Genomic DNA, 24,054 nt, shown 5'->3' on the forward strand with positions numbered 1-24,054 from the left:
AAGAGGGGAAGGAGAGAGGGAAAGAGAGGGGGAAAGAGAGGGGAAGAGAAGGGGAAAGAGAGGGGAAGAGAAGAGAAAGCGCAAACAGGAGCAACTTTTATAGAAGAATTCTGGAAGTGGCAAGTTGGGATAGGATTGGCTAGGAAAGGGGGTGGAGAAAGGCAAAAGGCATGCTGGGAAGGTGGAAGCATCCTTAGCAACTGTTGCAATGGTTTTAACTGAATTAGCAATACCCTGAGGGAATAACATGGTGGGGATCTGTAAATAATACTTGCATGGAAATATAGTGGTTTGTGGGCCCTGCCAGTGTTCAACCACATCTTCACAATTTCCCAACATTAAAGTAGATTATCCACAGCATAACCCAGTCCAGTTTAATGCTTATTCAATCAGAGAACTGTTTTCTATGCTAGTGAAGAAGATATGGATTGGATGTTGGCAATTTTTTTTCTTTTCTTTGCTACCAGGGTTACTACTGATGTTCAGTGCCTGTATAGCTCCACCACTCCCACTGGCCATTTTTCTCTTTCCTCTAGAAAAAGGGTAAGAGATAGAGAGAAATAGAGAGTGAAAGTAAGGAAAGAAGGAGACATATAACAGCACCATTCTTGAAACTTTCCTCCTGAGAATGCCCCCATGGAAGGACTTGCAACTTGAACCTGGGCCCTCATGCATGGTAATATATGCCATGTTTCTGTTAGAGATTTACCCCATTTCAAGGAACCAATATCTGTGCTAGAAGCTAAGGAAAGTTATGCTGTAGTAATAAATGAACATGCACATCTCATCTGCTGAATAGAGGAGTTCATGCAGATTAATGAACTAAGTCTTATCTGAGTTGGTTCAGGCTTCTATGACAAAATGCCATAAGCTGAGTGAATTCTTAACAACAAATGAGTGTTCCTCACAGATCTGGAAGTTTAGAAGATCAAGATACTGGTGTCAACAGATTAGGGGTATTGACTGGTGAGGCCCCCTTCTTGGTTCATAGAAGGTGGGAGCACCAAGGAGTTCTGGGTCTTTTCTAGAAGGGCACTAATCCCATCCAGTAAGGCCCTACCTTCATGCTCTAACCACCTCCAATGCCATCACTTGGGGCATGAGGATTGCAATGTGTGGATTTGGGGCAAGAAATGCAAAAGACACTGCAGCAGGGCTTGGGGAGGGTCAAGCTCATCTGCTTGGGGCCTCTGCCATCTTCAACATAAAGTGGGGAGCTCAGAAGAAGGTCCCACCAGTTGGGATTACCAGGCCTCTTGCTCAGAAACCTGCCATCTGAAAACCTTGCCCATGGTGACCTTGAACAGGTTATGGAAGAGGAGGCAGTGTTATATCTCCCTCTGTCTCTGTGTATCTGAAAAAGTCAGCCTGGAGCCATGAAGTACCAGTGACAATTATAAAGGAGTCATAATAGAGAAGCCAGGTTGTGGCTGAGACCTCAGGCAGGCAAAAAAGGTCAGAGGACTGTGCCCCAGGCTTTTGCTGGGATATGAAACAGCCACACTGTGAACCAGGGCCTGCAGGAAGCCAAACCTTACTACCTCTGCTTATGAGCAAAGAATCCAGCAACCAGTGACTCCCTAACCCTCTTTTCTCCAGGATGCATTCTTCAAACATCAAAGCAACAATTATAAGTATCCAGTATCTGCCTCCCTCTGTGCAGAGCCAGCATCAGCATTAATTAGGCTAAGAGAGTTTAGGGTAATGACCTAGGAGGTGGCCCAGTGAGTGACTAGAGCACTGGGCTCTCAATAAGCAGGCCCTGAGCTTAATCATTGGCATCATATGTGCCAGTGATGCTCTGGTTCTCTCTTCTCTCTAAATTATCTTTTTAAAAAATATTTATTTCCTTTTTGTTGCCCTTGTTTTTATTGTTGTTATAGTTATTATTGTTGTTACTGATGTCGTCATTGTTGGATAGGACAGAGAGAAATGGAGTGGGGGGAGAGAAAGACACCTGCAGACCTGCTTCACCGACTGTGAAGCAACTCCCCTGCAGGTGAGGAGCCGGGATCTCGAACCGGGATCCTCACGCCGGTCCTTGCGCTTTGTGCCACATGCACTTAACCTGCTGCACTACCGCCCAACTCCCTCTAAATTATCTTTTTAAAGATAATTTGGTAGCCTGGGAGGTGGTGCATTGGATGAAAGATTGAACTCTCAAGCATGAGGTCCTGAGTTCCATCCCTGGCATCACATGTGCCTAGACAATGGATCCACACTTGACAATAATCCCAGAGTAGAATGGGTCACGTTGTTCCTGGGTTCAATTCCTCACAATTTCTTGCCTGTCTTCCTCTGAGCCCCTTCCCTGCATTTCATACCACCAGTCAGGTCTGGGGCCCAGAGGTCTGGATGTGGAATGGAGGAAGAGGACCAGAATGTGGTGTGGTCCTGCCTTATCTCGGGTTGAGGTAGCCATGTCTGTGCATGTGAAGTGGGTAGTTCTCCTTGCTGTGTGAGAAGGCTTGGGGACTTGAGGAGTTAAGGCTGGGGACAGGTGTAGGCAGTCAGATGGCACAAGACAAGTGTTATTTACATGACTCTTCTTGCCCTGCTGCACATACCCCCGCTATGCAGCCTCCCCACTTCTGTCCAAGGGCAGGAAGGACCCACTACTGTTCCTGCCAGCAGGGTGGGGTGCTAACTAGACTTCACCACCACCCCTTGTAGCTCCTCTGAGCACTCAATACTCTCCCATCACACACAATACTCTCTCTCTCTGTCACACACACACACACACACACACACACACACACACACACACACACACACACATTTCAGAGCCTGGGAGGTTTGTAACTTATGTGTCCACCAGATGGTGATGAAAGCACCCAAGAGAAGCTTCCAGTAAGTCTTCCTTGCCACACCCACACAAAATCTGGATCCTGTCATCATCTGTAGCACTGTCCCCAAATGTTAGAGTCACCACAGTGCTCTGTCTCTGCTCCTTTCCTCCCACACCCCAAATCTGGGGGTTCTCTGAGCCCTTTGCCTTGTCCCTGGCTCCCTGACAGCTCTGACTGCTAAGATGTGTGTAACCTAGGCCATATCCCTTGGCCTCTTCCCCCATGACTGACCAGGTCCTCCATCTCTCACCCCAACACTGCCTCCCAGCATTGACCTGAGGGAAGAAATCCCAGAGAAAGACATGTCCTTCCTTCACAGCAACTGACCTTATATCTCCTCGAGGGTTGGGGGGACACTAGTGGGGGTCGGGAGCTAAGGTATTCTCTGATACCACACCAAACAATGGGGAGCCTGGCTGAGACACTCTCTGTGCATGCAGGTGGCTGCTTCTCTCCTGAGAGAAGCCTAAGGTAAGAAGGAGCAGGCATCCCCATGGCTGAGCCTGCAAAGGCCTCCCCAGGCCTCCTCCATCCTTGCCTCCTGCCAGGACCGATGCCAAGGGACTACCCAGTCACAGGGTCATCTGGGGAAGGAGGGGCAGGGTAGGGGACCCCATGTCCTAATGGAAAGCCTGCCAGGAGGCCTCAGATGCTCAACTTCCCAGTCTCTTAAATGTCAGTTTCCCTATCCCATCCAGAGTCCTGCATGGAGATCTGCATTCACAGATCTAAGCCCTGTGAAAGCTGAAATCAAGAACTATTTCACTGCCCCAGGGGGTGGTACAGCAGATAAGGCATTTCATTCTCAAGCATAAGGTCCCAAGTTCAACCCTCAGTAACGCATGTACCAGGGTGATGCTCTGTTCTCTCTCTCTCTCGTAAACAAACATACATAGACACACACACACACACACAATTTCAGGGGATGGCAGGTGGCTCACCCAGTAGAGCATGCATTATGTGTGAAGACCTGGGTTCAAGCCCCAGGCTACCACGTGGGAACACATGGGACAGTGTGGGGGGGGGGTAGAGTAGTGCTGTGGAGTCTCTTCTCTCTCTCTGTCTCTTCCTCTCCCTTTCTATTTCTCTCTATAGTCTCTCACCTTCTATCAAAAAAAGAGGAGGAAAAATAGCCACAGAGAGTAATGGAGTTGTGTAGGCACAGAGCCCCAGAGATAACCCTGGAGGCAAAAAAAAAAATCACTTCAATAATATACTGGGAAACAGATGTTCAAGCACACACACTTTATTTCTCATAGAATGTGTCCATTAATCCTTTGTGGCTGGGCAACGTGGACATCTTCCTGGGGGCCCTTTGCCTTCAGGGTCCCTGTGGAGACCTGTTCCCTATTTTCCTGCTGACTGGGAACAGCCATCTTCTTACAGTCTGAGAAAGAAGGGGCAGTAGTGGCTCCAGAATGGAATCTGTCCCTCTCACTGCCCCTTGGGGAACTTTCAAAGGCTGTCCCCAGGGCTGTCTGGGTGGCTCTGGGTACAAGCATAGGCAGCATTCTTTGGAATTTATCCTCTGATTGGGGTAACATGCCACAAACATGGGGACCCAGCCATCTGGCTGGGCCTAGCAAAATGTAAAACAGAGAGAACCCCAACAGTGACCTCCTTTCCAGGTGCACATTCAGGACCCAAGGGCTGCAGGAGGATGGGGCATGGGCAGCCACCTTTGTCCTGCCCAGAAGCGCTGGGGAAACTCATGGGAACAAGAGACTCCTGAGGGGGGAGGGCAGGCCCACTGCCCCTCTAGACCCCTTCCCCCAGTCCCTTGTCATGCTGCCCCTGGAACAGGAAGGTCACTTGTAGGACAGGGGAAATGTTCAAAACAATAGTGCTTCTCAGGCTACCCAATAAATGGCCAGTGGCTGCTTTTAGTGGGGAGCCCTGGAGCCACTGATATGAGCACTATGGCAGTTAACAGTGGGGACCACAGCTAGAAGCAGACTCTCCACTCTACTCACCACCCCCAATGCCTCCTGGGCCAGACTGTCCAGATCAGTGGGGCCCAAGGGCCCCCCAAACCTCAACCCAGTACTTTGTATCCTTCCTGCCCCCTGGGCCCTTGTGGAGCACCATCACTCCTGCTGCAGGAGGGGCTCCCGGTCCCCCTCCTGCACCCGGTCATCCTCCTCCTTTTCCAGGCAGCCCACCGTGGCGGCCAGCCCAGCACCTACACCGCCCCCCACCACTGCAGCTCCTGTGGCCCCCACAGCCGCCCCAGCAGCCACCATCCCTGCCTCAGCGGCTAGCACAGCTGCAGCCATGCCAGCCCCCACCACGCCACCCGCCAGCCCCATAAGCCCCGCACCCACGGCGCCTCCCACAGCAGCCAGGTGTCCACAGAAGCGCATGGTGTAGGCATCTATGAAGCCTCGGGCCTCAGCCTGCAGCTCAGCCTCCAGTGCCCGCAATGCCTGCTCCCGGCCCAGGCAGCGCAGGGCTCCACCATGCCGTGCCAGCACTGCCTCCTTTTGGCTGCACAACAGGCCCCTCACGGTGTCAGGTAGGACACGTAACATCGAGAAGATGCGCTTGGTGGTCACATCCTGCACGGGGAGGATGGGGAGCCCTTAGCTAGGCAGGAATGGGGGAGACCCTGCCCACCTAGCTCTGATATACCCCTCACCTGCTGACGCACATACTCCTCAAACTCTTTCTTAGCAGCCTCCACTGTCCGCAGGTCCTGCAGCTGGGCCGCCATCTGTCCAGGAGAAGTGGATGCAGAGCTGGGTATGTGGCTGCTCTCCCCATACCTCCACACCCTCCCCCATCTTTGGGGAGCACCTTACCTCCTCTGGAGAGGCAAAGCCAGGTCCAGTCCTCCCCATCCAGCCTGAGAGGTTCTAGAGAGAGAGAGAGAGATTGAAGTAGGACAGGTAGATTGGGGACTAGGGGTCAGCTGGGCTCTGAGGCTCCCCAGGATCACTCACCTTGATCTCCTGAGCCAGCTGCTGCCCTGTGAGCAGGCGTCTGTCCCCCCTGGCTGCTGGGCGGCCCTCAGCCCAGTAGCCTTGGCAGCGGCTCTTGGCATACTGAGGAGCAGCGCTCAGCACCTCAGCCACGTAGGCACGCAGCTGGCGCTGGTCGGCATCTGAACCTGTGGAAGGGAGCCCCCAGTCTGAAAGAGGGGGTCAGGTAGGGAGAGGCTGGCCATGGGTCATGGACCTGGGCCCTTGGGGACACTCACCACCTGGGCTGCCTGGGTGGTCACCTGCCTGCAGGTGTCCAGGAGCAGGCAGGAAGCAGCAGCGGGCTTGCTGGCCCTGTAGCAGCTTCTGAAGCTTGGGGTACTTCCCAGAGGACTTCTGTGAGGAAGAGGCAGCCTCACTGAGTCAGGGGGCCTGGCTTCTGGTACCCTACCCCTTCTACCCTGTTCTCTTGTCCCTCAACCCTGCCCTGCCCTACTCACCTGGACAATGTCACCCACCAGCCCTTGCCCCAACTTGTGGGGGACAAAGGAGTCTCGAACTAAGAGGTCCAGGTGCTAGAAGATAAGGAAGTGGTCCTGATACCAGCAGTTGGGGGTCACAGGGCCCTGGGTGAGGGACTGTGCCTCCAGAAAAGGTGTCTCACCTGGATGGGCACCATCCCATAATGCCGGCCCATCACCTCAGCCACATGCACGAACATCTGGTGGCAGAGCACAGAGGCAGTCCAGCTGGGCTATTCTGGGGACATACCTCTTGTGCCCCTCAGCCCACTCCTTGGCCCTGCACCCCCAGGGCCCAGTCAGGGGCACCCCAGGATCAGATGTCCCTGACCTCCAGGTACTCCAGGTCTGTGTCTCTCAGCTCCTGGGCAGTGTTGAGGATCTGGAATGAAGAAAACAGAAAAGGATCTACAGAAACAAGAAGACACTGAGCAGATCCTGGGGAGCAGGAAGCCCTAGGAAGTCTGGGGTGCTTGGCCAGGGCCCTTGCAGGGCCTCTGTGGTCACCAGAGCTCAGCTGGCCCAGAGGGACAGACCCCAGGTGGGGGCTGACCCTGAAAGTCCCCTCTACCTCCAGGGACTCTGAGAATAAACTGTGTTCTCCAACCAGAGTACCTCACTCCTACAGGGTGCTTCTAAAAGCAGTGGGGACCCTGGGCACAAATCCAGCAACCCAGGACCCCCACCTGGAGGCAGCATGTAGAGCAGCACACCTGTCAGCAGGTAAGAGTCACCTGGTAAGAGCTGAGCATGGTGGTGAGCGCACAAAGCTTGGTCTTTGTCTCCCGGCTCAGCTCAGGGCTCATGGTGTCCCCCGCGTCCACCAAGAACACAGCCACCTGCAGTGGGAAGGAGGCAGCAAAGGGGGCAAGGGAGTCATTGGGGCTGCTCCCACTGCCCCACCCTCCCTCCCTGTCCTCACCTTTCTCCCCTCCTTCCCCATCAGGAAGGGGTGACTCCACATCCACAGGCCCCTAGTCAGGCTGCTGGCACCCCATCGGAACCCCTGCAGAGGCACCTCTCCTGCTGCCCAGCTGCCCTCACCGGTCTCCTGCAGGGGAGGGAGGGGCAGAAGAGGGTCCATCCAAGTGGGTCCAGCCCCCAAGAAGGGGACCCTAATCCCACAGCCCCAACCTCCTCACCAGGCCAGGCAGCCCCCGCAGCAGGTGATTGAGGAGGAAAGTCTTGCCAGAGTGGGGCTCCCCCAGCACAGCAAGCAGGCACACGGGGGTGTCTCTGGCCAAGGGGTGCTTCAGGCAGCGGTTGATGGCCCCCATCCGCAAGATGAGCCCTCCCGAGGAGCTGATGCGTACCAGGAGCAGCGGCTCAGCCCTCACTGTGCAGGCCTCCTGGGGTGCAGAGAGAGGGGGCCCCTGACTACTGTGTGGGGTGGATGGTGCAGCCCCTGTGCCCTCTGGGTAGACCCTGGAACCCCAGTAGAGGCCTGAGCACTGACCTGCAGAAGGGGGGGCGGTGGCCGTTGTGGCAGGAACCTCATCTTCTCCCCCAGGCCTCGGAGCCCCTTCCTGCGCCCACAGGCCCTACGGCACTCAGGGCAGCGGGGCAGCTGGCAGCCAGGCAAACGATGTGTGCTGAAGCACCGTGGGCAGAAGTCATGGCCGCACTCCAGTGAGATGGGCTCCCGCAGCTGTTCCAGGCAGATGGAGCAGGCAGGCAGCTCAGGGGGCTCAGCCGGCTGGGACCCCAGCCCCAGCTCCAGTTTAGGTAATGGCGGGTGGGACCTGGGCAAAGTGAGCCATTTGTATCCCCAAGGGCTGGAAACACTGGGTACAGGCTGGGCATGGGGTTAGAGAGGCCCACTGGCCTGCACCCCAGAACCCACAGGCCACAAGATGTAGCAGCCAGCTGCACTAGGGCAACCAGACAAAATCGCATGTGCCCAGGCCTGCACTCTGTGCCTGGCACAAGTGCCCACACCTGCCCCCTCCCCACCTTCTGTTGCCCCCCTCCCCAATATGTGAGCTTTCTGTAGCTCCCTGCAGCTGCTCAGCCATACCCATACTGTTGGGCACTGGGGATCACCTGCTGGAAGCCAGATGCCCTGCCTGCATCACCTGGGAGATCCTGGGGCACTAGCCCCCACCTCCCTCCCCGACCCCCAGAGCCAGGCCTGCCACTTACCAACTGTTGCTGCTGTTTCCCATGAAGCTCCGTTTTCTCTCCTTGAAGAGAAAGTTGGGGGAGGGGCACCCAGCGTAGAATTCAGAAGAGCCCCCTGACTTTTCTCCTGCTTCCAGCTGGCAGTGGCCCCTCAGCCACCCTAACCCCCAGTCCCAGACTCCCACCCCACCCCCCAGGAGTCCCCCAGCCTCCCAACCTCCAGATCTCTGCCCTGAAGACTCACCTGCTTGCCAAGCCGGTGAGAAAAGGAGAGGACTGAGAAGGCAGACCGCGGCATGGATGCGGGCTTGGGGACAGGGACAGAACCCAGCAACCAACAGGACTAGGGACCAGCAGCGACTGACTGGCGGAGGCTGTGAGGGTAGCTTTTCCACTGGGAGGGCTGGGGCTGCAGCAGGTGAAGTGGGGAGCAGGGGACAGGGCTCCCCAGAGGAGTTAGTCCTAAGGAGCTGGAGAATGAATGTGACAACCAAGGAAAAGATGCAGCCTCAAGGCTCACCCAGGGGGGTGGGGGGGGAGGAGACAGAACTGGGGGGAGTCAGGCTCAGAGAGGAAAGAGGGCGGGGTGCTGGGCTCTGAATCCCTGGCAGAGAGGCTGGTGAGGTGGTGAGTCGCCATGGAGACGGAGGGAAAGATAAGGACAGGCAGGGGGAGGGGCAGAAGCACATGGGTGAAGCACTAGCAGAGATGCCACCTCAGGCCAGGACTGTCCTTGCTGGCCAGGGGTGCCTCTAGGGCCACTGGGCAGGGAGAGTGCCTGGCCACTACCAGAGATTACCTAGAGGCTGCCCCTCTACTCATCAGGCATTTCTTGAGTACCTACATAGTGTGGCCACCATGCCACCTACTAGTTGTAGCACCCCTGTCCCTAGGGTTGCTCCCATCTTCTGCTTCCCTGTCACTGGATGTGGTCCCCGTGTCTTTTCTCCCAGTGACTTTCTCCCTCCCTGGTTTCAGCCTATGACAGTCACCTCTGGACCCTCTTCATGCCCCCAGGCCAGGTGCCCCTGCTTCTCTGTTCTATACCCTCCACTCCACTGCCTCCCTTACCTCCTGAGGGATCCTCTAGGGCTCACCTCCCAGGTGGATGTGATCTGGGGGTCACAGATGGGGCAGATGCTTGTGACAGCTTCCTTCAGCCCAGGCTCTGGCACCAGAGCTATAAGTGCCCTGCTGTCTTGAGCCAAGGTGAGCTCGGAGTTATTCTTTTATATATATGTACTTATTTGTTACATATGAGAGAGAGAGAGAGAGGAGGCACACAGAGAAAGGGAAGCAAAAGCACCACTCCAGTATCAGGTATCACGAATAGAATAGAACCAGAAGCTTCAGGCATGCACATTTGATGCTCCACCAGTTGAGCTAACCTCTCCACCCCCTTACACACACACACTACTACCTCCAGCAAGTTATTCTTGAGGCCTAGGGGCCAGTGAGCAGGGCAGGGAGCATGGGAGATATACCCTGGAGAAGTTGGGTAGAGACAGTGGCAGATGGGGGTGCCCTATGGCAGGTCTGGATCTCATGGGCCCAGTCTTCCAAAGTGTGGGTGTAAAGGTTTCTGTTTGTAGGGCCGAGTCCAGCCAGGGAGGCTGGTCAGTTGCTAGCCTCCAGAGCCTATGCTTCCTGTCCCCAGGCAGGGGGAGTGCCACTGGGGGGGGGGGCAGTCAGTAGGCATTAGGCCCTCAGGTGGGGTGCTACTGGAACAGAGATCTTATGCTCCCCAGGGTGCCTTCAGTGGGAGGGTGATGGGAGGGGGTGGCAAGCAGCTGGGTGATGGAAGCACCTTGCTATGATAGAGTGGGAGCCCCAACTTGGCCTGGGGAAAAGCTTTCTCTCCTCCCCACCCCACTTTACCCACAGCCCATTGGGGACCCCAAAATGCCACCTGGGCACTGCAACATGCATTGGGTTGGGGGACAGCCAAAGGTCCCTGCGCATTTCAGCCCTGGGAGGGGACAGCTGTCACTCTGTCACACCCCTGAGAACCTAGGGCCTTTTTGCCTCAAACCCCCACTAAGGCCTCTGGATGATGGCAGTCCCCCAGCAGGACAGGATGCAAGAAGCCACCTGGGATGGAAGTGGGAGGTGGGGCTCCAGGATCTCGACCAGCCAACGTGTGCAGCTCCCCCACTTCACTCCCAGGAGGTGGAAGCTGGCGCAGCTGAGTCTCCAGATGGTGGACTCTGAGCACGTGCATGGGCAGGAGACCCATGCAGACACCCCAGGGGTTCTGATGCTGCGTGGATAGCAGACATGATTGTAGATGGAAGGTGGAGACCCAGCATAACCTAGGCACCAGAGGGATTGTGGGTCCTTGCATAGCCTGTAGGGGTATTTGCACCCCAGTAGGGGCCTGAGGGTCCAAAATCCATAGGGACTTCAGCATCTAATGACACCGACTTTCTGTAGAGTCCACCTAGCACCCTGGGACCTCAGCTATAGAGCACAGCTCAAACGCAAGTTATTTTTAGAGTTAGGTCAGAGCCAAGTCACACAAATGTTACCCAGTCAGTCAGAGTTTATGGGGCACCTACTAAGTGTCAAGCACCTAGAGAGGGTCTGGGGACCCAGTGGAGACCAAAACAGAGGAAACAATCACTGTGGGAGAGTGAGGACACAGAACTTTGATGGTAGATGCATTGTGGAATTATCTCCTGCAATCTTACAATCTTGCAACCCATTATCAATCACAAATACAAATGGGAAAATAAAGTTCCACCTATAAGTAAGATCATCTAGTAATAAAAAAAAAAAAGAATTTCTCTACATGCTCATAACAAAGACATTTCCTCACTGATTATTATTATTATTATTATTATTTACCAGAGCATTGTTCAGCTCTGGCTTATGATGGTGTGGGACTTTGAAGCCTTAGACATGAGAGTCTGTTTGCATAACCATTATGCTATCTACCCTCCACCCCGATGATTCTTTTGGGTTGTAAAATCTGACTTTTCTTTTTTGTAAGTTAAAATGTGATTTATTTAAGTAATCATGTCATGGACTTATCATTGGTGTTTTAAATAGCTAACACTTATGTCTCAGATGTTCCATTTAATTCCTAATTAAAACAGGACAAATGGCAACTGATTCTTATCTTAAATAATTGACATGTTCCAAATAAGCTCTGGCTTATAGTGATGTGGGGATTGAACTTGGGACCACAGAGCCTCAGACATAAAAGTATTCTTTTGCATAATCATTCTGTCTCCCTAACCCTCAATATAATTTATGTCCTATCATAATACAACATTATAGCAGCCAGGGAAATAGCATAATGGTTATGCAAAAAGATGTTCACATCTGAGACCCTTAGTCTCCCAGGCTCAATCCCCAGCACCACTGTAAGCCAGAGCTGAGCAGTGCTCTGGTATAAATGTATAAATAAATAAATAAATAATGCAGGCTGGTGAAATAGCTCACTGGACTTTGCAATGTGCGCAACCAGGTTCTAACTCAGTCCCCATTACATTGAAGGAAGCTTTGGTATTATTGCCTCTCTCTCTTTCTCTCTGCCTCTCTGTCTCCCTGACTCCACTGAATAACATTAATAACAATAATGTGAAAATTAAAAAACATTATAGAGAGTATACAAATCCTTATCAAAATATTCATGACAAAAACATTTTGATTCCCCATGAGCAGTAACTGTTTTGGGAGACATTTGCTCTGATGTGGAAGACAGCCTCCTAAAGATCAAAGGTCTAAAACCTGCCAAATCTCTCACTTGGCTGGCCTGCCCTTCAGCCCCCAGCCTCCTACCCACCCCACCGCCTGCCTCCTGCACAAGAGAGGCCCAGTCCTAGCCCCCACTCTGTAAGGAAAGTACGACTCTGCTCTGCCTAGTTCCTTGTCTTCCACCCAGATTGACTCCACTACCAGGTCCCCTGTGGTACCTGGCCAGAGGGACCCAGGGTCCACTGAGCTCTGAGAGGTGGCAGCAGAGTCCACAGGGGCCCCAGGTGGCTGGCAGACTTGTTCCTCCCTCTTCCCATTCACCCCTTCACTCACTCTCTAGCATCTGCTGGTGGGCGTGCAGCTCTGGGAGTGCAGCCAGGAGCTGTGCAGACCGAGGCATGTCCCCAGCTTCTTGCTCAGTCTCCCTGAAGGCAGACCTGGCCTGGCCTCAATGACAGCACCCTCAACCTTGGGCTGGAAGTTCCTATCCATTGTCAGCCACATGGTGACCAAATTTCCTGCACTGGATGGTGAAAACTGGGCAGAATTTAGACACAAAAAGGGTCTACTGATCAAGGAGTGCAGCCCCCCTCTCATACCCTGGTGGACAGCTGGACCTTAGCTGGGACAGGCCTGAGGCAGTCCAGCCATTCCCCTGTGTGCTATTCTGTGGCCTCCAATTCCTGCCTCCTGGAGCCCAGCATTGCCTCCATATTACCCTAATTCAGACCCGGGGCTCCAAGTCCTGAAGCTGGATGCTTACAGTACCCCTGTCCTCTGAGGTTTCTCCCTTTCTGTGAGGTATCCAGCTGCAGTTCCTGGGCCTGCTGGAGGGGGTGAAGTCACTTTAAATATAACCAGCTTTAGAATGCAAAGATACAGGCTCCCAGAAGAGGACCCCCAAAGGAGGGTTCTGGTACCCAATACCAGCAAAGGGCACTTCACATAGAGCACACACATGAAAGCACATGCACTCACACATACATGCAAGCATACACAAACTCACACAATGTGCACATGGAAGTACTCACATATGTGTATGTGTGTACTACTCACTAGCACGCTCATGCAAGCACTCACAGGAATGGAAACACATGTGTGCACATAAGCAAGCACTCACATGTATGTGCATATGTGTGCTTGCTTGGTGCAGACATGTAAATTCACTCGCATATGCTAACACATGTGCACACATATGAAGTCACACATGCATTTGTTCACATATGTGTGTGCACATAGGCTCTCTACCACATGCATGTTCAGCAAGCATGGACTCACATACATGTACAGATATGAAAGTGCTTGCACATGTGCACATATGTAAGTGCACAAGGCACTCCATCACAAATGTGTGTACACATGCACTCATTCGCACTTATGTGTGCTCACATATGAACACACTCACACATGTTCACACATACAAACACTCATACTCTGGAGCACACATGCATTTATGCACTCCCACACTCCTCAGGGAGGCTACTGTCAGCTCCCCATGAATGAGACAGGTTCCTCCCCCACACTATGACCATGTACAAGTTTCAGGAGCAGCCAGCAAGAGCAACATTGAAGCTAGTCCCTGAGGCCTCCAACTGGGCAGGACACAGTCCAGACACCATGGGACTGGCCCAAGAGGGCTGCTCAGCACCCCACTCCCATCACTACTTTCACCCGCTCCTTCCTGCCAGCTCCAGGGGACTTTCCGAGGCAGAACAGTCCTGGCTACACAGCTTCCCCTGCAAAGCTTTCCCCCACCCTCATCTCAGCCTGGGCTTCCTGAAACAAGGCTTCACCACAATGACATAGCAGCCAATGTGTGCCAAGCAGTTCAAGGCTCATGATGTGTTGCTGTGTAAGCTTGTTGCAACAAGGATCTTTCACCCTGGCATCATCATCATCATTAATTTATGGGACAGGGGGAGAGAGAGAGAGGGAGAGAGAGAGAGGTGGGGGTAGATCGCATAATGGTTATGCAAAGAGACTCCTGTGCCTGAGGCTCCAAAGTCCCAGGTTCAATCCCCTGTACCACCATAAGCCAGAGCTGAGCAATGCTCTGGTAAACAAGAGAGAGAACAAGAACTAGAGCATCACTTTGATCACTCTGGCACATACAATGCTGGGGATTAAACCCATGGGAATATGTGCTCTCTACCAGGTGCAACACTACCTGGTCCCCAGAATCTCTTCTTCCCTCCCCCCCCTCCCTTCCTTCCTTCCCACCTTCCTTCCTTCCGTTCATACTTACATATTCATGCGATGCTAGGGGTCCTACTCAGGTCCTCATGCTTGAGAGTCCAATGCTTTATCCACTGCACCACTTACCAGGCTGGCTATGGGTTTTGTTACCTTAAAAAATTTACGAACAGGAATCGGGCTGTAGTGCAGTGGGTTAAGTGCAGGTGGTGCAAAACACAAGGACCTGCGTAAGGATCCTGGTTTGAACCCTGGCTCCCCACCTACAGGGGAATTGCTTCACAAGCGGTGAAGCAGGTCTGCAGGTGTCTATCTTTCTCTCCCCCTCTCTGTCTTCCCCTCCTCTCTCCATTTCTCTCTGTCCTATCCAACAATGATGACAATAATAATAACTACAACAATAAAACAACAAGGGCAACAAAAGGGTATAAATAAATAAAAATAAATATTTTTTTAAATGTACACACACAGTGGCTGGGTGGTAGCGCAGTGGGTTAAGTGCACATGGCACAAAGTGCAAGGACCAGTGTTAGGATCCCAGTTCAAGCCCCCAGCTCCTCACCTGCAGGGGGGGTCACTTCACAAGCGGTGAAGTAGGTCTGCAGGTGTCTATCTTTTTCTCCCCCTCTCTGTCTTCCCCTCCTTTCTCCAATTCTTTCTGTCCTGTCCAACAATAATAGCAATAACAACAATAATTATAACAATGATAAACAACAAGGGCAATAAAAGGGAAAAAATGGCCTCCAGGAGCAGTGGATTTGTAGTGCAGGCACCGAGCCCCAGCAATAAACCTAGAGGCAAATAATAATAATAATAATAAATGTACACACATATGAAATCTGAGAAAATTTCACCAGAAAGAAAGAAGCCAGAGGTACCAGGAGCCAGACATACAAGTTGTCTGCCATTTCCTGAGCCACAACACGGGGACAGAGGAAGCAGTAACTTCTGAAGAATAGTTTAAGAGAAAGCAGGAAATGTAAGTAGTGAAGCTGGAAACCAGGGCAGTAGCACAGCGGGTTAAGTGCATGTGGCACAAAGCGCAAGGACCGGGGCAAGGATCTCGGTTTGAGCCCCTGGCTCTCCACCTGCAGGGGAGTTGCTTCACAAGTGGTGAAGCAGGTCTGCAGGTGTCTGTCTTTCTCTCCCCCCTCTGTCTTCCCCTCCTCTCTCCATTTCTCTTTGTCCTATCTAACAATGACGACATCAATAACAACAACAATAATATCTACAACAACAATAAAAAACAAGGGCAACAAAAGGGAAAATTAATAAATATTTTTTAAAAACTTAAAAAAGAAGATGGAAACCCTAGTACAGGACTTTGGAGTGGGGGTGTCACACTGGCTGATAGGGTCCTCCCTCATACATCCTGCCCCCCACACATTAGAATTTAGACGTGGCCAAAGACACTCTCCCCTCCTCTACAACACACCCTTTTGTTCCCGCACACCCACTCCAGGTTTGGAGCATACAGCCTGTCAAGAACCTGAAGACACAAATGTTAGCCCCCATGGAGAAGACTGCCCTCCAGCTTACCCAGATGGACCCCTGGGCATCAGAAGCAGAGCTTCACAGGGGGCCTGGGCAGGTGCCCCTGTGAAAGAGACCCCCCGTGGGTCAGTAATGTCATGGGGCAGCAGATAGCCCCCAGGCTTGGGATCTGGACTATGGACCTTATACTCAGTGCTGATTCTGCCAACTAGCAAACTCAATCATGCCTCTGGTTCTAGGGGGCTGGTGGTGCCCATACAGGGCACCATGGAGAAGTTTAGTCAAATCTAGTGGCCTGTGAACCTGGGGCCAGCCTGGGTCATCCCAGCGCAGCCCAGATATCCCCACAATCCAACCACCCTGCCTGATCTCCCAGCCTAACCCAGGTTTCACCCCTTCTTTCTCACACAGTTTCTCCTTCCTCCCCTCCCAGCCCTACCTCCCAGCGTTGGGTGGACCCTGAGGTGCAGCCCTGCCCTAAGCAAGCCCTCATTCAGCCCATCTGCTGGCCAAGTGAGTGTCTAGTCACTGGTGAAGCACCCACAACCAACCCAGTCTTTAAAGAATGAAAATGTAAAATGGACAGGTGCTCCATCCAATAGAGCACAGGTATTGCCATACACAAGGACCTGGGTTCAAGTCCCCAGTACTGCTGGAGTGAAACTTCACAAGTGGTGGAGTAGTGGTCTATATCATCTTCTATTAAAAAAAAAAAAAAAAAACACCAGTAACAGAAGAGTCATGCAGGTACCCAGCTCCAGTGATGATAACCCTAGTGACAAAGAAAATTAAAAGTAAAACAAAAAAGGGAGAATATAAATGAAAATGTGCCTTCCCCTCACTCAGAGCTTGCCAGACTGACTAGAATGTTCTGGATGGGTGGTAAGCAGGGCTCTGCATCTGTGAAGACAGGCCCACAATCCTGTGTGACAGCTGTGTCTCATCACACTTGTCGGGGGTCCTATAGGGACCCTTCCCTTTACCAGGAGTAAAGCACCTTTCTTTTATAACTGGAGCCAAACACCAAGCAGTGAAGGGACTTTCATCACTGGCCAAGGACAGGCGAGAATGTCCCGTTCTCCCCAGGGAGTCCAGGGGTGGGATTCTTCCAACATCCTCTATGGGGAGGGCTGGGGGAAGCTCCACTTGAGGGCTATGTTTCTCCAGTCCTATGCTGACCTCATCCAACCCAGACGGGTTTCAGCAGACTGAGAACAAAAAGACCGGAAGTCCTGCTAGTGACATGGCTTTTCAAGGGAATTGCACCTGTAGGAGACAGAATCCATGTACTTTTCCTCTTCCTGTGAGAGGCGTGACTCATGATGCTGAACATAAGTTACAAAACAAAAGGAGATATGGCCCAAGTAGTTAGAGTATTAGACTCTAAAGCATGAGGATCTGGGTTTGATACCCATCATCACACATTCTCTCTCTATTATGAAAAAATAAATCTTAAACAAATACATAACAGAAGTCTCTGAAATAAATCTGGAGGGAAGAAGGCAGTCAGGTTGGGAACCGGGTGGTTACTAAGTTCTCTGAATTTTGGTTTTTTTACTTTGTTTTGCCTTTTTGTCCCTGACAAGAAACTATAGAAGACAACCTGAAAGTGCCTGGAAGCACATCCAAAAATGCCCAGAAATCAGCTCTATCTGGGTCATGGAGATAGTGAAGTCTGTCAGAACACAGAACTTGTATGCAGGTTCAATCCCTAGCTCCACTATAAGCCAGAGCTGAGCAGTGCTCTCTTTCTCTCTCCACGCCCCCTTCTTGATATCTCATTTATTAAAAATAAATAAAATATTTTAAATTAAGTAACCAGTAACCAAAACAAACTCTCTCTAGCCAAAGAACCAGGGAAAGGGCAGTCTAATAAGACAGAAGAGTCTTAAACAACAATAACCCTTCCAGAGCTGAACACCACAGGGTTTTGTTTTTTGTTTTGTTTTGTTTTTACCTTACTGTGTTGGTAGAGTGCTTAGCACCATGTTGAATAAGAATACTGAGGATGGGGGCTGGGCAGTGGTACACCTGGTTGAGTGCACATGGACCATGCACAAGGACCCAGGTTTAAGCTCCTGATGCTGCAAGTGTCTCTCTTTTTCTCTCTCTCTCCCTCTTTTTTTTTTTTTTTTTTTTGCTTCCAGGGTTATTGCTGGGGCTCACTACAAATCTAATGCTCTGGGTGGCCATTTTTCATGGCTAGGACAGAGAGAAATTGAGAGGGGGATGGGGAGTAGAGAGGGTGAGAGACACTTGCAGACCTGCTTCAACCCTTGTGAAGCTACCTCCTGCAGGTGGGGAGCTGGGAGCTCAAACCAGGATTCTTGAGAGGGTCCTTGTGCTTCGTACTTTGAGTTCTTAACCTGTTGCGCTACCGCCTAACCCCCACCCCTCTATTTTCCCTTTCCCTGTCAATTTCTCTCTGCCTCTATCAAATAAATAAATAAAATATTTTTTAAAAGAATAATGTGTAGCTATGGCCTTAATAAAAGGCATACAGGTAGGAAAAGACAAAATATAGCTCCTCCCATTTACTTTACCTTAGGATACAATTGCCTGTGTAGCAAAACCTTATGGATCTACCACAATCTCCTACAAGGGATAAGTGGGTCATAAAGGTCTAAGAATATAAGAAAACAAGGGGGTTGGGCCAGGCCAGGCCATAGTGCAGTGGGTTAACCGCACGAAGTGCAAGGACCGGCAGGCATAAGGATGAACCCTGGCTCCCCACCTGCAGAAGGGTCGATTCACAAGCGATGAAGCAGGTCTGCAGGTGTCTTTCTTTCCCCCCTCTGTTGCTGGGGGCCAGCCCCAGCAGGTTATTAAGGTATCCTGATGAAGGAGGGGCGTCAGCAAAGAATGAGGAAGAATGAGAGACGAGTGAGTTGATGCTGAATCAAGCCCAAGCAGACATCTCTGTCTTAAGCAGAACTTTATTTTTATAGTCTCATAAGGCTTAGATCATTAAAACAAAAATCACCAAGGCTTTGATTATTAATACAAAAATCACCAAGGCTTTGACCACTAATACATAAATCACCAAGGCTTTGATTATTAAAACAAAAATCACCAAGTAAGAACAGCACAGGTAGGGAACACCTCCTGCTTTGTGGAACATTCACATTCCAGGGGCACTTTTCTCCCTAGAGATCACATCACAGTTTCTATGTTTTTGTTATTCCTGTACCTGTGTGCTAGGCACATGTCCTATTGATTAAGATTAATATTCTACCTGTATGTTTATGCCATTCTCTTGCCCCTATGGATCAGAAGCCATGGTTCATAGAAAGTTCAAGCTTGTTGTGTTTCTAGGGGCCTTAAACAAATTGAGCAGCCCATTTTTCATAAAATCTGTTCCATTGTTTGATCAAGGAGTTTTGTTTTGTCCCTTACTGAGAAGGCACCAAAGTGGTGCTGACCTGGCCAGCCTCTCCATAAAGTTAAGCTCTCTAGCTGGAATCCATCTTCCTTGTATGCTCACTATGTGACCTAGGTTCTCGTGTACTATTCCTGTATAAAGAAGTGGAAGCATAGTGGTGGGTGGTAGATTAAAAGACTCATTGTATCTAGGCAGGTACCATAACTTTCCATTTATTAATTATGCTATGTAAGGTGGCCTCTCCACTGAGGGAACCACCAATCTTTCTCTATATTTTAGGGGGAATACTAAAGAAAGTGGTATAGATAAAGGGGGAAACATTTTTTCCTATTGGAGCCTCCTGAAAAATTCTGCATTACTGATGTTGCTTGTTCCATTATGATCAATCTTACAGAGTCAAGTGCAGGTTTTGTCATTACTTTTGCTATTGGTCAGGCTCTGAGCCTGGCCATAGGTAAATATTATTAAGACCACACAGAGCTTAATCCCAAGCCCTATACATGGCAAAAGGCAAGATGGTTTCAGTTTGACCTGGAGAGTCCAGCCGTGCTGAACTTCCTGTGAAGAAGCTGGTACCATGTCAAGCAGCTTGCATGGTGGTGCCTGCACCACTCTGTCTTCCCTTATCTCTGTCTTATCCAACAACAGTAACAACAAGGGCAACAAAAGGGAAAAAATAGCCTCCAGGAGCAATGGATTCGTAGTGTTGGCACCAAGCCTAAAAGGTGATAGATAAAGTGTTGACTTTGGAGCCTCAGGCATGAGAGTCTTTGCATCATCATTATGCTATCTACCTCCACTCACCATTAATCTTTTCTAAAAAGCCTTTGTATTTCAATATATTAGCAATGAACATATAATACTGAAATTTAAGGTATAAAAATTCTACATGTGAGTATTTACTTCTGATCAACAACAAATTGGTGGTGTGGGTGTGTGTGTACACCCCATGTAGGACTTATATGCTAAACACTAGACAATTTCTTTAACAGAAATAAAGGAGCTAAATAAAGAGATATACCCTGTGAGTGGATGGGAAGAGACAATGTAGTAAAAATGTTCATCAATTCTCTCCAAGTTTAATGCAGCAAAATTCCAGCCAAGGGGGACATACAACAAAATGGAAAAAGTGGTCTCCAGGAGCTGTGGATTTGTAGTGCAAGCACCAAGCCCCAGCAATAACCCTGGAGGCAGATGGAGGTAGGCAGCATAATGGTTATGCAAACAGATTCTCATGCCTCAGGCTCCAAAGGTCCAGGTTCAGTCCTCCACAACACCATAAAGCAGAGCAGAGCAGTGCTTTGGTTAAAAAGAAAAAAGAGTACAGGCGGTAGCACAGCGGTTTAAGTGCAAGTGGAGCAAAGCACAAGGATCCCAGTTCAAGCCCCCGGCTCCCCACCTGCAGGGATGAAGCAGGTCTGTAGGTATCTTTTTCTCTCCCTCTCTGTCTCCTCCTCCACTCTCCATTTTTCTCTGTCGTACCTGACAACGACGACATCAATAACAACAAGAATAACTACAACAAGGGCAACAAAAGGGAATAAATAAATAAATATTTTTTAAATCCCAGTCAAAAAGAGAGAGCATTTTCACTTAGACAAGATCTTTCTAAATAGTATTTTTAAAAGCAAAGGAATTCAACTCATTAAAACACACACACACTTCCTTCTTCTTTTTAAAGATTTTATTTATTAATGAGGAAGACAGGAGGAGAAAGAACCAGACATCACTCTGATACATGTGCACCAGGGATCAAGCCCAGGACCCCATGCTTGAGAGTCCAAAGCTTTCTCACTGAGCCACCTCCTGGACCACAAACACACACACACTTTCAAAAAGAAAAGTATAGTGAGATAATTTAGCCTAGCCAGTTTCAAGATTTACAGTGAGAAGCCAGGCAGTGGCGCAACGGATTAAGCGCACATGGTGGAAAGCACAAGAGCCGAAGTCAGGATCCCGGTTGGAGCCTGGGGCTCCCCACCTGCAGGGGGTTTGCTTCACAGGCAGTGAAGCAGGTCTGCAGGTGTCTGTCGGTGAAGCATGTCTGCAGGTGTCTAGCGGCAAAGCAGGTCTGCAGGTGTCTGGCGGTGAAGCAGGTCTGCAGGTGTCTTTCCTCCCTCTGTCTTCCCCTCCTCTCTCAATTTCTTTCTGTCCTATCCAACAACAACGACAGCAATAGTAACAACAAAGATAAACAAGGGCAACAAAAGGGAAAAATAATAAAGTTTATAAGATAAAAAGAAAAGAGATTTGCAATGGCAGGAAGAGGTGGCTCAGCATATAGAATATAGAACTTGCATGGACAGGACTTCTGTCTGCAGCACCCCATATGCCAGAGTGTTGCCTTGGTCTTTCTCTTTCCCTCTTGCTGATGAAATTAATTTTTTTTCAGAAAGTAAAATCACAATGAGGTATCATTTTTCACTAGTTAGAATGCTTAAACTTGAGAAAGAATGATACTGGGAAATCCTGGTAAGGGTTTGGAAGAGCCAGTTCATCTGCATCATTGGAAAGAATGCGGAGTGATACAACCACTCTGGAAAAAGCTGGGAAGCTTTTGAAAGAGTCGAACAAGCAACCACCATCCAACTCAGTAATTGCACTTCTAGATTTCTTCAAGAAAAATGAGAATTATGTTCACACAAAAAACAGCATACAGATGTTTATAGCTGCTTTACTTAGAATAGCCCCAAACTAGAAACAACCCAGATGTCCTTCAACCACTGTGGAAGGTTCATACCATAGACACAACTCGTCAAGAATAAGGAAAGACAGCTGGGTGGTGGTGCACCTGGTTGAGCACACATGTTGCAATGTTCAAAGACTTAGGTTCAAGTCCCTGGTCCCTCACTTGCAGAAAGAAAGTTTCACAAGCAGTGAAACAGTGTTGTAGGTATCTCTCCTTTGTCTCTCTCTCTCTCTCTCTCTGTGTGTCTCTCTCTTTCCTTTTACACCTCCTGCTTCCCTCTCAAATTCTCTGTCTCTTTCTATAAGCAATAAATAAAATAAAATAAACAGATCTGTTGCTATGTGTAACCATCTGAATGACACTACAGAGCTTTTTCACTTTGGTGCGATATGCCAATTCCATTTCGGGTTCTACTCTTGTTTTTCAACTTCTGCCTGAGAGTGAGATCATCCCATATTCATCCTTCTGTTTCTGACTTATTTCACTCAACATGAATTTTTCAAGGTCCATCCAAGATCGGCTGAAAATGGTGAAGTCACCATTTTTTACAGCTGGGTAGTATTCCATTGTGTATATATACCACAACTTGCTCAGCCACTCATCTGTTGTTGGACACCTGGGTTGCTTCCAGGTTTTGGCTATTACAAATTGTGCTGCCAAGAATATATGTGCACACAGATCTTTTTGGATGGATGTGTTGGGTTCCTTAGGATATATCCCCAGGAGAGGAATTGCAGGATCCTAGGGTAGGTCCATTTCTAGCCTTCTGAGAGTTCTCCAGACTGTTATCCACAGAGGCTGGATCAATTGACATTCCCACCAGCAGTGCAGGAGGGTTCCTTTGACCCCACACCCTCTCCAGCATTTGTTGCTGTTACCTTTTCTGATGTATGACATTCTCACAGGAGTGAAGTGATATCTCACTGTTGTCTTTATTTGCATTTCTCTGACAATCAGAGACTCACTACAGAGCTTTTTCATGTGGAATAAAAACTCAACTCAAAAATCTTCAGTGACGATTTCATTCCCTATATGACGTTTTTTTAATGCAGTATCAGGGAATGAATCCAGGATTTTACATATGTTCCATGTTCCTGACTTGCCTCCAGTCCAATTTTTATTTTATACTTCAGGAAAAAAAGGAAAAAGGGAAGGAGGAAGGGAAGGAAGGAGAAAAAGGGAGAATGAGAGACAGATTTTGAAGCACTACTCCACCATCAATGGAGTTGCCTTTGGTGCTATTCATGGTACTTTCATGAGGTTCCAGGGATGGAACCCAGAGCCTCCCTGATGGTAAGGCATGCACTCTACTAACTGACCCGTCTCCTAGATCTAGATAACTTCTCCTTCTCCTTCTGTTCCTCCTTTTCCTCCTTCTCCTTCTTCTCCTTCTCCTCTTTCTCCTTCACCTCCTCCTTCTCCTCCTCCTTCCCTTCTCCTTTTTTTCTCCTTCTTCTGCTTCTCCTTCTCCTTTTTCTAGAGCACAGGTCAACTTTGGTTATTGGTATATCAGGAATCAAACTTGGAACCTCTTGAATGCAAGGTTTTGTTCTGTTTGGTTTTTTATACCTCCAGGATTATGGCTGGGGCTCGATGCGAATCTACTACTCCTGGAGGCTACTTTTTCCCTTTTGTTGCCTTTGTTGTGGTTATTATTGTTGTTGTTAATGATGCCATTGTTATTGGATAGGACAGAGAGAAATCGAGAGAGGAGGGGAAGAGAAAGATAGACATCTGCACACCTGCTTCACCGCTTGTGAAGAGACCCCCTTGCGAGTGAGGAGACGGGAGCTGGAACAGGGATCCTTATGCTCTTTGTGCTTCACACTATGTGTATTTAACCCACTGTGCTACTGCCCAACCCCCCTGAATGCAAGTTTTATGTGCTACCCCTGTATCTCCCTGGCCCTTGCCCTCATTAGTTTTTTTTAAATATTATTTATTCCCTTTTGTTGACCTTGTTGTTTTATTGCTGTAGTTATTATTGTTGTTGTTATTGATGTCGTCGTTGTTGGATAGGACAGAGAGAAATGGAGAGAGGAGGGGAAGACAGAGATGGGGAGAGAAAGACAGACACCTGCAGACCTGCTTCAGCGCTTGTGAAGCGACTCCCTGTAGGTGGGGAGCTGGAGGCTGGAACCGGGTTCCTTACACTGGTCCTTGCGCTTTGGGCCACCTGCGC

The 24,054-nt window shown here is 49.8% G+C and overlaps 1 protein-coding gene across 3 annotated transcripts; it reads right to left on the minus strand.

The window, feature by feature from the left end:
• Window positions 1-4,079: 4,079 nt before the first annotated feature.
• Window positions 4,080-12,635, minus strand: RNF112 (ring finger protein 112). 3 transcript variants are annotated; one of them, XM_060203186.1, is made up of 15 exons: window positions 12,333-12,635; window positions 8,657-8,882; window positions 8,434-8,474; window positions 7,748-7,939; window positions 7,434-7,640; window positions 7,214-7,342; window positions 7,026-7,130; window positions 6,623-6,673; window positions 6,435-6,491; window positions 6,271-6,345; window positions 6,049-6,166; window positions 5,792-5,958; window positions 5,651-5,704; window positions 5,488-5,562; window positions 4,080-5,407 (listed from the first exon to the last, which is right to left on the minus strand). In XM_060203186.1, exons 1-15 carry the CDS (start codon window positions 12,429-12,431, stop codon window positions 4,937-4,939), a joined length of 2,067 nt encoding a protein of 688 aa, XP_060059169.1. In that variant the 5' UTR covers window positions 12,432-12,635; the 3' UTR covers window positions 4,080-4,936. The 3 variants fall into 3 exon arrangements, with proteins under 3 accessions (XP_060059169.1, XP_060059170.1, XP_007526237.1); XM_060203187.1 differs by lacking the exon at window positions 7,214-7,342; XM_007526175.3 differs by lacking the exon at window positions 12,333-12,635 and having other exon boundaries at window positions 7,748-8,033; window positions 8,657-11,463.
• Window positions 12,636-24,054: the final 11,419 nt, after the last annotated feature.

Source organism: Erinaceus europaeus, chromosome 12 (assembly GCF_950295315.1).
Source record: "Erinaceus europaeus chromosome 12, mEriEur2.1, whole genome shotgun sequence".
Taxonomy (NCBI): Eukaryota; Metazoa; Chordata; class Mammalia; order Eulipotyphla; family Erinaceidae; genus Erinaceus; species Erinaceus europaeus.

Excerpts from the sequence above, each read along its gene's own strand:
- RNF112 (XM_060203186.1), bottom strand. The coding sequence starts at position 12,431 with ATGGGAAGAGGGAGGAACAAGTCTGCCAGCCACCTGGGGCCCCTGTGG. Across the intron at positions 6,674-7,025 it reads CCATGCTCAGCTCTTACCAG|ATCCTCAACACTGCCCAGGA; the intron begins GTGACTCTTACC and ends TCTTCATTCCAG. Across the intron at positions 5,563-5,650 it reads GCTTTGCCTCTCCAGAGGAG|ATGGCGGCCCAGCTGCAGGA; the intron begins GTAAGGTGCTCC and ends TCTCCTGGACAG.